Here is a 16,185-nt window from a genome sequence, read left to right on the forward strand (position 1 = left end):
TTGGTTGCGTTATATTTGCTCAGTGCAATACTCCGCGGTTTAGTTGTTTGGGAAGCGATCCCCATTCTTAATCTCTACGATTCGACCCTGTCAGAGACTTGAAACCACTGGTAGTCTTCCAATTGGTGGCTCTTCATGTTTAGCGGTGGATGGGGCAATGAAAACCTCTTGCAGTTACTCCGTTACAATGCAGGATGCATAAATAAATGGACTAATAATTAACCGAGATTTCGTGGCGACTCTGCAGTGCGGGCACCCTGCCTACCTAGCATTCATGCTACTCTGTACTACCAAGAAAGGACATCGTTTTCTGTAATGCAGATTTCAATGGCCTAGTAGTTTCTGCTACCCTGCCTTTATACTATGTCACGAGGCAAAGCAATTGCTGCTGTGCTGCATTGCCTTAGCTTCTGTTGGTCAATGATTGATTACACTGTTTCGTTCAACTATACTGAAATGCCCGATAGCAATGTTATATGTTACTCTGTTTTGTTATACGATACCTAACTATTGAATAACAACGTTCCATCTTGTGGTTTTTAGGTATCAGTTAGATCTTTGCAAGAGGGCTGTGGAGGAGAACATCATAGTGTACCTCGGCACGGGATGTGGGAAGACCCATATCGCCGTGCTTCTAATTTACGAACTTGGCCATCTCATCCGGAAGCCCAGTCGTGACGTCTGCGTCTTCCTCGCTCCAACTGTCCCCCTTGTTCTCCAGGTAGATTTTCTTGTCCTTCTTACTGTAGCTTTTTTTTGGGGGAAGAATTGCACTGCAGGTAGGCACTAGCAACTTGCAACCGCTCCTGATTGCTTCTCATAGTTGCATTTTTTTAAAAATAATGTCTATCTGTACTTCACACATAACACTATTTGGATAAGTTATGGAATTAAGCACACTGGTACCTCATTTCTCACTAGGTTATTTTTTGCGTTTCTTTTCATTGCATAGAAGAAGAGTACAAGCCTCCTAGGAGGGGAGGGACATGAATAAAATTTTACATGTTTTCTCACTAGTTTATAACTTCATTTTCCCGACTGAGCACAACTATACATGTTTAATCAGTGCTCTTCTGCTCTTCTTCACTAAAAACAAAACCTGTTCTTTCCCTTCATTAAATTTTACAGCAAGCAGCGGTGATTGCAAATTCCACCAATTTCAAAGTTCAGAGTTACCATGGAAACGGTAAAAGCTCAAGAGACCATGAGGATTGGGAGAAAGAGATGGTGGAGAATGAGGTAAGATTTGCTCGACATTCTCCCTGCAGATCAATCGCAATGACATTCTAGTTTGGAAAAGGTTGTGTATATGGAAATGGAAGTAGATGCTTGTACGGAGCTATTTGCTTTATCACATATTAGTTTATGACGCCTGATGATATGGAGCAAAAGTTCAGCCAGAGATTCATGCCTAAACCCGTGCAATTTCTTTTGAATTAGAGGCCTGATTCTGCGTACGTGTAAACAACAGACCACTAGTCTAATAATCTGCGCATCCACTTTTGTCAAAACATAGTGCATAGTTTTGCGCCTAATTTGTACTACTTTCTCTGTCACTGCAGGTTCTCGTAATGACTCCCGAAATTTTATTGTATAATTTGCGGCATTGTTTCATCAAGATGAACTCAATTGCACTTCTGATATTTGACGAATGCCATCACGCAAAAACGCAAACGCGGCACCAATATACACAGATTATGAAGGTAATGTTAAGATATTCTTTCTGCAGTACAAGTTGCAGTGCACACATATGTACAGATGGTAGAATACTTTTGCTTCCTGGCCACCCAATGGTACCCTTTCATCATTGATTTTCTGCTCACTTGAACTCTTTTTTGATAAAATGACATCAAAATGGCAAGAGTTGCCTTGACGTTGTTAATTGAACTTCACCGGAGTGTAAATTGCTTGGTGCATGCTGATGGGAGAATTCATACATGTTGGTAAGGTTTAGGAAATGTAGAATTAAATTGAAATGAGCCCGCCATGGTACATATACAAGAAATCAATGCGATGTACATTCTAGGTACCCGTACTTAAAATGTGAATACATATGATTGTGAATACAAATTGGGCAAAGTAGTCCACTACCCACCCGGCTAGCTATGCACCATCATCCAACCATTGTACATTCTAGGTACCCGTACTTAAAATGTGAATACATATGATTGTGAAAGCAAATTGGGCAAAATAGCCTGCTAACCACCCGGCTAGCTATGCACCATCATCCAACCATTCATCTGCTCTGTAGGACATTCCCCGTCCTAGATTGATTTAACGCCGTCAGCCCTCCCCCTTTTACTGACCCAAACCCATCAAACCCAGCAGCTGTTGAAAAAGAAAAGAAAAAACCCACGTACCCTAGACCCATCCTAGACCCATGGCATACCACGTACGGCTCTCTCTAACCCCACCCGATTATTATGGCTCTTGCTCTTCTTCCTCCCCACCCGATTCCCACCGCTCCTGCCTTCCTTGCTACGGCAAACCCCATTGTCGCCGGCCCCTTCTCTTCTGTCCAACCTACTTGCCTCAGCGGCCTCTTTTGTCCCGTACAGCCTCCTCGCCGTTGGTGGAGCTATCTCGGAGGTGGTACTCTCTCCCACGATAGCGCAGCACGATGGTTCAGAGTCGGGATGTGGAGGTGCAGTCGGGCACGTGCTGGTCACCGGCCGGCCACGGTGCAAGGCGTGGCGCCGGGAGAGCGGGGCCAACCTGGGTGAGGAACTCCTCGCCAAATCTAGGCCCGCGCTTGCCCCCACGGTGGGGTTCCTGTGGCGGCCGTTGGAGGCACGGTAGCCGCCGCCCAGGTGGGGGCTTGGTGCAGGCGTGGGAGGAGGGAATCAGGCATGGAACTGGCGTTGGAGCAGCGCATGGTGCTGTTTTCTTTTTTGGAGGTCCGGGGTGCGGACCGTAGGGAGATATCATGGTGTATGGGGTCGACGCACAAACTTTTTTTTTTAGTTTTTTAGTTGATATGAACTGCACCGCCAACCGACGTTCATGCAACATTAAAGCAAACGGAACCTATACAAATGTAAAAAAATAGCTGGCTATAGCTTCGCTATAGCACCGCTATAGCTTCTCAGACATTCTTCCGCGACGCTAAGCCTGTTTTTTCCGCTATAGGCGCTATGTCCGCTAAAGCGCCGCTAATTACTGCTAAATAGTGTAGCCGCTAGAGGAGCTATAGCGTCGCTAACATAATTGTCCCATGCCACTAGAATTTGAAGCCCAATACATGTTTTCGTTGGGCTACTGCGCCAAGGACACGACGCCTTGGCTTGGGATCGAGTCACAGGCTGAATCGAGACAACCGACCACGTCCGAAACCCAGGCTGGATTGTTTCTACACCTTTTTCATTTACTCTTTGTTCGACGCTGAATTGTTTCAGCTGTCAGACATTATAATCGCCAAAAATAATTTGTATATAGAAGCTTGATTGTCCGTTCAAACACTAGAAGCTGTTACGTCTTTCCTTCCTGTTACGTACTTCCTCTGCCTATTCAATTCCATTTCATTCCATCCCATGTAATTTTTTTAGAAATAAGGATTGTAGATATATAGAATTGGCATATCTAGCTTAGGTCCGTAGCACATTATAAGCAATGCAATAATCATGGAGACAAAGCAAAATATTATTTCCCATGATATGTATGCAGCAATTTTTTTTTGTTTCTATGACATATATTGCATTTATAGAGCAAACCGCTAAATGGTTTAGCTTCCGCTATAGCACCGCTATAGCTTCAATAGCTTCTGGATGAGGTGTCCGCTAAATCAAATAGCCCGCTATTTTTTTCCTTGGTTAAACCCAAAGGTGAGTGTGTACTATCCTTGTTTGGATAGCTGACCTTCTCTTGATCAAGTGACTTAGAATCCTACAATAGAGCACATTCTCTCTAAGTCCTACAACATGCTTTACGAAAATCCAAAAGTCACTTCTATAACTACCTAGTTACTAATTTTGCAATCGGAACTCCCTAAGTCATGACAACAACAACATCAAAGCCTTTTTTTGCAAGAAAGTATAAAATCCAACAGAAACATACGGAAACCAAAACGAGAGGGAGAGAGAATTAACAAGAAACAAGTAAGCTAAAATTTTGGCACATTGATCGCTAATTTTGATGCAGTCCTATCAAGAGCCAATCCTCTAAGTACATTCCAATCCCTCGAGTCTCCTTCTACCTCTGCCCATGTCAACTATGGTTGTCCTCAGCTCATCCTATTTTTTTCCATACTCTTTAGAATACTAAGTATTAACTCGTGCTTCTTGAGGCCTCAGTTGGATATGCCCAAACCACCTTAGTAGCTATTGGACTAGCTTCTCGTCTATCGGTGCCACCTCTACCCTATCATGTATTACCTTATTTCTAATTTGGTTCTTTCTTATATGGCCATTTATTGGAGGTACTGTCCTGTAGTGGGACAACATTCTAGTCTATATTGCATCGTTAGGCGGATTGCCGTCCTGTAGAACTTACCTTTTAGCTTTTGTGGGACCACATTGTCACACAAGATGTCACATGTTTGTCGACACTTCATCCACCCTGCCTTGATCCTATGGCAATCATCCTTGTTGATATCACCATTGCTTTGCAGCTTGATCCGAAGTATCAAAAGGTGTCCCTCTTAGGCACTATTTGTCCTTCTAAACTAACATCTCCATTTGCGCACCCAACACTAACAAAGTCGCATCTCATGTACTCGGTCCTATTAAGTCTAAACCCTCTGATTCCAAAGTTTGCCCAGGAACGGAGCTAGCATGGCGAGCTGAGCCATGGCCTCCCTCTTGGAGGAATTTTTTTGTGAAAGCCTCCTTGATGTTATGTGGATTTGATCCCTAAATGAACCTATACGCCACCCTCCAAATTGTAAATGTCCAATTGGCCCGCCTTCAGCAAAATTTTTGGTTCCGTCCCTGAGTCTGTCTTTATAGCTCTAACTTCCTATTTACAATGACCTTAGTTTCATCTACTAGCATCACATCATTAGCAAAGATCATACACCAATGAATATCTCCTTGTATATCCTTGGTCACTCCATCCATCACCAAGGAAAACACGTATGGGCTCAATGCTAACACATGACGAAGTCGTGTCGTGACTGGCAATGTATCGGTCTCACTATCACTATCATTGGCGTACTTATGTAGAAACTAGATGTTGCAAATATGTGTTGGCTATTACTTACTTCAGTTTCCTTAAAGGTGTCACTTTGGATATTGGCATTGTCTACAAAACACAACTTGGACCATGGATTTGTGTTGATATTTCTACTGAAAATAATGCATACCTGAAAATAGTTAATTACCTATTCCGTAGATACTTTTTGAGACATTTTTTGGTATATGATGGAACAATTATTTTGAAGAGTTGCTAGAATTTTAAAAGTTTGACCCTACCTATGTCTATGTGAGTAACAAAACATTTAGGTAAACTGTAGAACTTCATATGTAACATTATTTCAGGAGTTCTACACCAATAACATCGGGAAGCCCCCTCGCATTTTTGGCATGACTGCTTCACCAGTAACGGGAAAAGGTAATTATAATCCAATATTAGTCCTATCAAGAAGTGTTTCACGATTATGGCTTTTAAATTACCTTCTGGAACCAATGACAAGTCTTGAAGCCTTAATATTCCATCTACCTTTTGTGCATGTTTTTAAATTAACTTTCAGAACCAACCACGTTCTCTTGAAGTCTTGATATTCCATCTACCTTTTGTGCATGTGATGTGATAGTTAGGCATATTCTTGCCCTCTTTATGCAGTTGATGTTTGAATCCTACTTTGGAGCCATTATTTTGTGCTTTTGGCATTCTATGGCACATCGTAAATGCCGCCAAAATTTCCAGATACTTTGGAAGTCTCTAAACATAAATTTACCTTCCCAGATACTTATGTGGAAGTCCCTAGACATAAATGTACCTTATGTTAGTCAATATTGCAATGCTAACTTTGGACCTGGTCAAGTTTATGCATTTTATTGTAGGCATCTCACATAGTAGGCCAAATGAAGATTCTTGTGAGGAATGGCTCATTTATTAGGGATGTACTAGGTTCCGTTTTTCTCCTATTATTGTTCTCGGCTTGTGCAAAGGTGATTGTAGAAGAGAACATCAACAAAGCAAAGAAAATCTGATTTCGTGACATAAAATTTATAACCTGAAATGACATTTATTTCTGCAAAAAGAAAGATACGATTTTGTTTAGTTGTTTTTACATAATGCATATCCATAGGAAAGGCTTTTGGTGGCCGACTTTCGCTTTCACGCACGTATGATGCGGAATAAATGCACCAAAATCTCAAGAATTAAGTGGTGGAAGCTGAAAGGGGAAGCGTAACTTACCTTTAGGTAGAGGATGATCACGGAAGCACCATGGGATGAAGAGGGATGTGCAGATAGCATGTGACTGGATATGTCAACTTGCACTCGGAAGGTAGCTTAGGGAGGTCCTTGGAGTGACAAAGGGTAAGAACCATGAAGCTAAGGACACATGGTGGTGGAATGTGGATCTTTAAAAGGCTATGAAGGAGGGGTGCTACAAGAATTGACACTACGATAGAAGCACAAGCAACATGGTGAAGTACAAAGAGACCGAGTAGAATGCAAGGCGAGTCGTGATTGAAGCAAGAAGGCGGGCCTATGATGAGCTATATAACATACTAGGCACAAAGGAAGGTGAAAAGGATATCTACAAGATGGCAAAAATCCGTGGGAGGAAGACGAGGGACCTCAACCAAGTTAAATGCATCAAGGACGAGGCTAATTGACTTCTAATGGAAGACGAAGAGATCAAGAATAGATGGAGTACTCTGATGGGTTATTCAATGATGGGAATGGGACCACTATGCCTAAGCTGGATGACTCCTTTGATGATGCCAACATGCGTTTCGTGCAGAGGATCCAAGAGCTTGGGGTTAGAGAGGCTTTTAAAAGTATGAAAGGGGGAAAGACCCTTGGTCCCGATGATGTCCCATTTGAGCTGTGGAGACATCTCGGAGACGTGCCAATAATATGGCTAACTAAGCTATTGAACAACAATTTTCGGCTAAACAAGATGCCCGAAGAGCGGAGAAACAACATATTAGTACATATCTTCAAGAATACATGAGATATTCAAAGTTGTACTAGTTATGAAGGAATTAAGGTTATGAGCCATACTATGGAACTTTGGGAGAGGAGCATCATTTGAGGAGAGTGATGAATGTCACTAAAAACCAATTTGGTTTAATGCCCGGGAGATCAACTATGAAGGTGATTTTCTTACTCCTCCAACAAATGGAGGGCTATAGGGAGCAAAAGGAGGACCTACTTATGGTCTTCATCGACTTGGAGAAGGCATATGAAAAGATACCACGAACGGTCATGTGGTGGGCGCTAGAGAAGCAGGAAGTTCGCCAACTTATGGAGGGATATATGGAGCAGAAAGAGGACCTACTTATTGTCTTCATCGACTCGGAAAAGGCGTATGAAAAGGTACCACAAACGATCATGTGGTGGGCGCTAAAGAAGCAGAAAGTTCAAACAAAGTACATTACCTTGATAGTGTTAAGCTTCATGCACTAGCCAACGCAACCAAAAGTCCGAACTGATGAATAGGCAATCTACTTATACACTTCAACACCCACCCTCACGTGTGACAGGAAGACGGGAAAGTCAACACGTGTAGAGTTAGAGGCAGGAGAGGCGGGCTCAGCAGGCCTATACGTGCCTATACGTGGACTCCGAGGGGGCAACAACAATTTTAGGATAAATTGTGAAAGCCAGGACTCGAACTCGAGACTCTAGGCTCTGATACCATGTTAAGCTTCATGCACTAGCCAACCAAAAGTCCGAACTAATGAAAAGGGCTAGGCAATCTACTTATACACTTCAACATATAGGAGATATGTATGATAATGTTGTGACAAGTGTTCGTGCATGTGATAGTGGGACCAATACCTTTCCAATCACGATAGGACTATCAAGGGTCAACCTTGAGCCCATACATGTTTTTAGTGAAGTATGAGGTGACAAAGGATATGAGATATTCCTTGGTGTATCTCTTTGCTGATGATGTGGTGTTTGTGGATGAAACCAGGGTTGGCGTAAATAGAAAGTTAGAGCTATGGAGACAGACTTCGGGATGAAAGGGATTTAGACTTAGTAGGACCAAGACCGAGTACATACTATGCAACTTTAGTTGTGTTGGGTGCAAAGGCAAAGCCCATGTTAAGCTTCATGCACTAGCCAACCAAAAGTCCGAACTGATGAAAAGGGCTAGGCAATCTACTTATACACTTCAACATATAGGAGATTTGTATGATAATGTTGTGACAAGTGTTCGTGCATGTGATAGTGGGACCAATACCTTTCCAATCACGATAGGACTATCAAGGGTCAACCTTGAGCCCATACATGTTTTTAGTGAAGTATGAGGTGACAAAGGATATGAGATATTCCTTGGTGTATCTCTTTGCTGATGATGTGGTGTTTGTGGATGAAACCAGGGTTGGCGTAAATAGAAAGTTAGAGCTATGGAGACAGACTTCGGGACGAAAGGGGTTTAGACTTAGTAGGACCAAGACCGAGTACATACTATGCAACTTTAGTGGTGTTTGGTGCGGCAGAGAGGTTAGTTTACAAGGACAAATAGTGCCTTAGAGGGACACCTTTCAATACCTTTTCAATACCTGGGATCAATGCTGCAAAGCAATGGTGATATCGATGAGGATGTGTGTCACAAAATCAAGGCAGGATGGATGAAGTGACGACTAAGATATTGTATCCTATGTGAAAAGGAGGTCCCACAAAATCTAAAAGGTAAGTTGGGGTAAGCTAGATATATATTTGACATAATGTCGTACCACGGTGGACTATGTAAATTTGAAACCTGAAATTACATTTATATCTTCTAAAAGAAAGTTTGTTTTGAGAAAATGAAATTTTTTTGCGCTATGCATTGCTAGAAAGGAGTGTTCCGTACAAGCCCAATGTAGGGTAACACCTAAGATTGCAACACAACATCCGTAATAATTAGGTAATAATTAGGTACGCTAGGAGCATGCCCGCAAGCCCTTTCGCGTAGACGTCGGCGGCGTGGCATCGAACATGACCGTGTTGCGCTGCTTCCAAATGCACCAAATCGTGAGCATAACTAGCGACATGGTGCCTTTAGTGTACATCCACCAGTCCACAATTGTCCCTGCCGTATGAAGGTGTAGTGGTGGACCAAATCCAGGAGAGAACCTCGCCCGCGAGGAGGACTCCATGGTTTCCTCAGTCTGGTCACAAAGAATGCAACGATGAGAATGTTGGAGGCCCCTCCTAGCGAGCCGATCCCTCTCCAACACATGTCTTGGCATGCAAGCTAGACAAAGGAGCCGAAGTCTTCTAGTTTGGCTTCCAAGTACTTGATCTTACCGATCCTTCAAAAAGGACCCTGTACCGAGACTTCGAAGAGTATTGGCAGTTGGGCGTCTGTTCCAAAGGAGGGCATCCGACACCACATCGAGGTGCATGTCCTCTAGAGTATGACATATAACCACATGGCAACTGGGCTCAAGGCACCATGGATATCGAATAATCAACGTTGTTCTTGGGTGGCCTCTAAGACGGTCTGGCTTTTGCAATCACGAGCAAAGCTGAGTGCCATGAGGGCGGAGCGATCTCAAGGACTGTCAAACCTTCCAACCAGCGATCCTGGCAGCATGGTGGATGTTGTGAACGCCTGCTGCTCATCCTTTGTGATCTCCATGTCCAAACATGACCAAGGACAGAATGGGTCAGAGCGTATCCTCCATAGCCAATAACTGGGACACCCCACTGAGATTAGAGACACCCAAGCCAGTGAATTGGATGGGTCAACATACCTGAACCTAGTTGATGTGATAAGGCCCACACTTGGCATCAAATCTACTTGACTAGAGAAATCCATAGACAATCTTTATCCACTCGCTTCCAGATTTTCTTGTTGAATCTGTGGACCAACTGATGGTGCAATGGATCATCATCAAGATTGGCTCGACCAATGCCACACGACTCGCTTTGGGCATCATGGAGGCCTTCCAAGTGGGCATTATTAGTGATCAAATGCTGCCTAGGCCATGCATGCGTACTCTGAAACCACCGCACCATCTACGAGGAGGTTATGAATCAGATTATTTTGCTTGCAGCGTGACATATTCTGGTGGAAGAGGGATGTGTTGGCGTCAGCCTTGGCCAGCGAAGCAATCTTGGCACGTTAGCATGCAATGGTCCGTTCGACCGAAGCGAGGCAAGGTAGGCATGCTTCAATCCAGATCTCAAGGTGTGTTCCCCCTCCGATAGCAGAGGGGATTCCATTGCGAAATTAAAGCGGTAGATGAGCTCTCTTGCGACTTCAGAACTGAAGACACGCACACCTGGTCTGCTTATCACTCCAGATCATAAGGCAACATGCCATGTTCTTAAGTCGAAGAACAAGACGGTGAAAGGGATCAATCACCTCCACTAGCTTTGCCCACCCCTTCGTCACCATGTTCGCAAAGCTGTCCCTATTCACCCAAAACAACTCAAACTAGAAGTGCTGCCTACCCTGCCTACTCGAGGGTCGTGGCATACACTGAAGAGGAGGGGGCAATGGTTCAAGATAGGGCGAGCCTCCTCTCAAATACCCTATCCAAGTAGACCAACGTGGGTGCTCGTTGGACAAAGTATAGCACCTGTCATGTAGGTAAAGCTCCTTGAGCTTGCAGTCATTAAGAAACGATGAAAGCGACACATTATGCGACGATGAAGGTTGTTATAGTTTTTGTACTCTACCCGGAAGATCTTGTTGAAGCCTTCGCAGAGTCATCCGCACATCCTCATTTCTCAAGGAAAGCAGTCTTCTCATTGTCCTTGTCATGCTCCTTTGGTCCATCGACGCATGTTATCCACTAGGAGGTACCACCCAGAGGAGTTAACATGGCCACCAAGGCCCACTACCCATCCATGCATTGAGAAGATCACCATGCATCTCTTCAGCCGGCAAGCAGAGCAGAGTCAATGCCTAAATTTCTGTTACCAAGTTCAGGGTTACAACACCCAATTTAGTCTCCTAACGCCACTATGATGTGCAAGGTCATTGAGCTCCGCGCACACCCCGAAGCTTGTGAGTCAGCTACTTCATTTTGTTGAACTAAAGAGGGTAGAGGGTACACTGATGTTGGCCCACTTGCATCTATGCCCCCAGAGATGCAAGTTGGTCAACATTAGGGAACACAAAAAGTTAACTTTTACTAAATGATGTTGTCATGAGAAAAGCTAGTTCATTTTGTTGAACTAAAGAGGGTACCCTAGTATTGGCCCACTTGCATCTCTGGCCCCCACCCCACCCCACTAGCGTCAGGTCAACCCAAAGGGACCCAATCCACCACCTGTACAACTCCGTGGTTGCCTTGATCATGTCGTCACAGAGAGGCACCTCGAAGATCTTGTGGCAGGCCTTGATCGCTTCATGCGAGAACTTCTCATCGTCCTTAGTGAGACCGTTTGCGCAACAAATTGCGAAGGGCTCGCTGCTCAGAGCTAAGAGATCCTCCTTGATTGGCAATCCGGTGGCTACGCATCGGCTGAAAGTCGAGCTTGAGGAGGCGGCACCTCACATTGTGGGTTTGCAGCAACGCTTCAAAATAGCTCTTTGCCGCTGCCGAAAATTTCCCCAACATGCGAGGGTGATTCATTATCTTTTGTTGTTTCGACATAATTCCCTACCGCGGTATACTGTTTCGTTACCAGAGGAAAGAGGCAAAGTCAACTTAAACACAAAGAAGAGTAGTCCTGCCAAACCTAAACACATATGAGGAAATGAGGAAAATCTGTCTCCCATCCTTCTGTTTCAAAGTATATGCGGGCAAGTCTCTGTTCATTTACCCTTTCGCCAAGAAGGCCAAGACAAGACACGCAAAGGATATGTGACACGTTGTTGGTTTGTTTGTCATGACCATTGTTTTAGTGCACAACGATGTGGGGGAACCCCCACCTGAAGTAATAATATTATTGAACAAAAACTAGGTATGTACAAGGAGATTTACAAGATAACTTGTGTCAGACAGGCCGCAGCACCTTTCGGCCAACAGGCCACTACTGAGGCGGCGTTAGGTGATGGAGGACAGTAGAGAAAATAAAACATAACTAAACTTTAGTACTGGCTTCTACACACTTCTATATTATTCCACATAAAACAATCCTTTAATCATATGTATTATAGGGGTTTCTAGAGTGTTCTAGGTATGAGTTATAAATTATCTCTTTCCTAGCTTTAGTAGTGTTCCCTAGAATGTTCTAGTTGTGAGTAGAGCTAACTTGTGAGGGCTCATGCAGCCTATAAATAGAGGTCCAGCCTCTACATATGTACCCAGACTATGTACCATCTACCTATCAATAAAGAAAAGAGAACTTTGTGTTCTTCTTTTAGATCTTGGATTAGATCTTGTGTTGAGAGTTTGAACCAAACTCTTGACAGCCTCCGCCCCTAGAGCGATATCTAGCTTACGCCCCTAGAGCGATATCTAGCGCAACACGTTGAAGTGGTTCCTTCAACATTTGTGTTGTCCACATTGTAGCAACACGGTGGAGTTGTTCCTCCACAACCTTGTGCTGCTTCATTAGGAGGCACGAGTTCCAGAGAACCATTCTCCAAACAGTGCCTGGTGAAGACTCTCCCGTAAAAGAACCTATGGTTTTCTGCTTTTCCAAAGCACCCGAGAGGGATCAAGATGTGATGGATGGAGTGGTGCGTGCATGCCATGGGCAACACATAAGTGCTGCATACATCGGCGAGAGAGCACACCACTCCGTACCAGAGCCAGCACTTGCCGCACTGGAACAGTTAAATAGGAGATGGAAAAGATCCCCGTCTGCCACCGAGAGAGCAAGCCGTACCAGATCCAGCACCTGTTGCACTGGAACAGTTAAATAGGAGGTGGGGAAGATCCTCATCTACCGCGGCACATAAAGTGCAGCAGGACAAATCAATCCACCCTCTCCTGAAGAGGAAGCTGCGTGTGCACATGTTGCCATGGCGTGAGCTGCAGAAGTTTCTTCGGAAGAAAAGCAGTCCCAGTTTTTTGTTTTTTTGTTTTTTTTGCATGGGAAAAGCAAACCCAGTTGATGTTGCCAAGATAGGTCAATGCTGCAGTGATGGAGAATGGGGTAGGCCGCTGAGGCGGTGTAGTGCACGCTGCTGGGCACGACACACTTTTTGGTGTTGCCAGCCATGAGACGGGTGGGCAAAGGTATATGTTGCGCAATTGGGCCAGTGTAGCATCAACCGCAGAGGTAAGGCAAGATTGAAGTGCTAGGTTGAGGGAACCCTAACGGTTGCCATCGGTGATTTTTTTAGATTAATATAAAATGGCACAACTGTTATCAAGGATCTCAGAAAATGGTTGGATCAACACTGCACAACTTGAAATATTCGGTTCGTCTCAGTTTTGCTCTACTGCTCTAGTATCAGATTTGCCTATAGTTGTTCCATCTTCTGAGCACATGTAAGTTTGTTTTTACCATTTGCGTTCGTATAACTGTCTTATGTTTTCTATGACAGGTGGATCTAATAAGCTTAATTACACCAAATGTCTCAACAGTCTCGAGGAATTACTGCATGCAAAGGTACGGACTACTAGTTCCCCTTTAAGATCTGCTGCTGTTAGGAATGTTGTTTATTGACATTTGGCTCAAAACTTCTCTCATGATGGATAGGTCTGTTCAGTTGATAATACAGAACTGGAAGGTGTGATTGCTTTTCCTGATATGGAGGTGTACACGTATAGCCCACTTACTCAGTGTAACCTTACTGTAACTTACAACAAAGAACTTGATCGCTCGAAGCTTCAGGTGAAGTTTTGTTCTGCTATACGGAGGATTATTATTGTTCGAATTGACAGAAGCTTATGTTTTCTGTTCTTTGTCCCTCTTTTGTTATTTGTATGAGTTTGAAACAGAGTGAAGGCATACTACGGGAGAGCCTAAATGATTTCAAGGATTCTCAGAAGAAACTAAAGTCTCTATTGAGGTTGCATGAAAATTTAGTTTTCTGTTTGCAAGAACTTGGCTCATTTGGAGCTCTACAAGTAAGTTGGCACTGTTATAGGATGCTCTTCCTTCTGGTGTTCTTATGAAAACGTATTGCAGAATAGAATATGATACTCCCTCCGGTCCATATTAAGTGTCTCTAATTTAGTACTCCGTACAACTATGTACTAAATCAGTGACACTATGGATTGGAGGGAGTACTATTTTTGGTAAACATTCCTACCTGTGATTCATAGGCGATGTTCTCTTAGTTCGTAAGAATGCTCCAAATGGATTTTCGTGATGCTCTGTTCAAGTGGTTCATACATGGTGTTGTCGACTCTACCCGTGGTTTGCAATAAATGTTTTGGTTGGTTCTTGTGTTGTTTTAGCAATAAAAGGGGAGCGTTCCATCATTCATGTGAAATCTTTACTTTGATGACATGTCAATCGGTGGCGGCAATCTTTTGGCCTTCTCTTCCTGACATGGGGGTCACAAAATTTCACAAAACAGACATGCCTTTACTGTGACCTCAGTTGTTGCCCTTCTCATCCTCTGACTCCAAATTCAAAAGTTCAAGTCTACCGAAGGTGCTGCTCACATTCAATGACTCTGAATCCTGCCGAAGATGAAGCTCAGCTGAGAAATGAGACGAGGCCAAGGGTGTCGCATAGAGAACGATGACACTGGTTTGACATGCTGAGGCAATCCCATTAGTTGATTCATACCAACACATGGGTAATTAGCTAGCATTCAATTAATTCAAGAGAGTTACTCCATTACTTTATAGTTAATGTTCCACTAATTCGAGGTAAATATTATCTTGATGATAAAAATTGCATGTGTATTGTATGGAATAATAAAAAATCAGTGGTAGAATAAATGATCCGTAGAACAACGAAATCAAGACAACAATTAAGAGTAATAAAGCCGCTATGAAAATAAATCCAATAAATTTTACCTGAGGAACACGATGTATCAAGTGGACTGTGGATCAAATATTCAGTATAAAATTCTGTTCTCTGGGCTTTTGGGTCCTGGCATCAAATTTGGAGCTGTAGACGCCATAGGCCTTTGTTTGTATCTAGCTGTCACAGTTGACAGTGCTATGCTCTTGTTTGTTTTCTTCTTTGTTGTATGAGCAGAGATGTTGGGTTTCTTTTCTTGCCTTGGACTATACTCTTTTACGAGAACATTACACATATGTTACTCTCTATTTTGTTTGATTCTAGTGCAGGCTGCAAGGACTTCTCTGTCAATTGATGGTGATGATTTGGTGCAAAAGGAGGTCGACACGACCGACAGTTCTACCAGATTTAAGAATCAGTACCTAAACAAAGCAATTTCTATTCTGAGTAGCAACATATTGAATGGTGAGTTGTTTTGCAAGTTCACATTGGTATGCTCATTTTAGTATTTTAACAACAAATGATCCTGGTTAGGCTGGATTGATATCCTGTGTGTAATGCTGTTCAGTGTTCACTATTTGAATCATAATTTGATACGACTGATAGATCTTAGAGAGAGTACTGCCCTTAAAACAGTAGTAAAATAATTTGGAGAGCATACTGGAGTTGTCAATACCTGGACTTCTCCTGTTGCCTACCATTACTGGATCTTGGCTCTTTCAAACGTTTTGAGATGGTGGTGGATTGGGATTTGCGCTTGTGGAGGTGTTTGGACTGCATATATGTGGCACTTAGAATCGAAAGATCAATATTTGTGAAAATAACTCTCAATTTATATTTCTAAGAGTAACCTCCATCCATTGACAAGCAGTTCATAGGCAGGTTGAAATCAGCTGTCGAATCCTCTCTATCCTTGCAAAGAAAAGGCTTATCTTGTTGACATTTGGATGTAGCAAAACCATGGGGTCTTCAATGGTGCAAGGACCAACATTGCTGCGTTTTTGCACGACATGTGCATAGGAAGCTCTGTGGCCTTGTGGGTGTAATGACGTATCAGTAGGCTTAGACATAAATATGTTAGATCTATGAATGCATCGGTTTTGTTTCTTTGTGCGCAAAAGCAGACCGGATTTTCTGGTAGAAAACCTGAGCTTGGGACCGCCTCCAGTTTCCTTTATACCGGTTGGTACTGGAGTCACTGAGGTTATGTACCTTTAGATACGGCTTCCGGTTGGAAATATGTGTCAG

The 16,185-nt window shown here is 43.3% G+C and overlaps 1 protein-coding gene across 3 annotated transcripts in view; it reads left to right on the top strand.

The window, feature by feature from the left end:
- Nucleotides 1-16,185, top strand: part of LOC124673862 (endoribonuclease Dicer homolog 4) — a 30,747-nt gene that overhangs the window by 724 nt on the left and 13,838 nt on the right. For 2 of the 3 annotated variants that reach the window (XM_047209903.1, XM_047209904.1), the window contains exons 2-9: nucleotides 544-721; nucleotides 1,129-1,239; nucleotides 1,563-1,703; nucleotides 5,475-5,547; nucleotides 13,562-13,626; nucleotides 13,717-13,851; nucleotides 13,959-14,087; nucleotides 15,267-15,402. In XM_047209903.1, the coding sequence (XP_047065859.1) occupies nucleotides 544-721; nucleotides 1,129-1,239; nucleotides 1,563-1,703; nucleotides 5,475-5,547; nucleotides 13,562-13,626; nucleotides 13,717-13,851; nucleotides 13,959-14,087; nucleotides 15,267-15,402 (968 nt within the window). Of the gene's footprint in view, nucleotides 1-543; nucleotides 722-1,128; nucleotides 1,240-1,562; nucleotides 1,704-5,474; nucleotides 5,548-13,561; nucleotides 13,627-13,716; nucleotides 13,852-13,958; nucleotides 14,088-15,261; nucleotides 15,403-16,185 lie in introns of those variants that run through there. The other variant, XM_047209905.1, reaches the window with a different exon arrangement.

Source organism: Lolium rigidum, chromosome 7 (genome assembly GCF_022539505.1).
Source record: "Lolium rigidum isolate FL_2022 chromosome 7, APGP_CSIRO_Lrig_0.1, whole genome shotgun sequence".
Lineage (NCBI taxonomy): Eukaryota > Viridiplantae > Streptophyta > Magnoliopsida > Poales > Poaceae > Lolium > Lolium rigidum.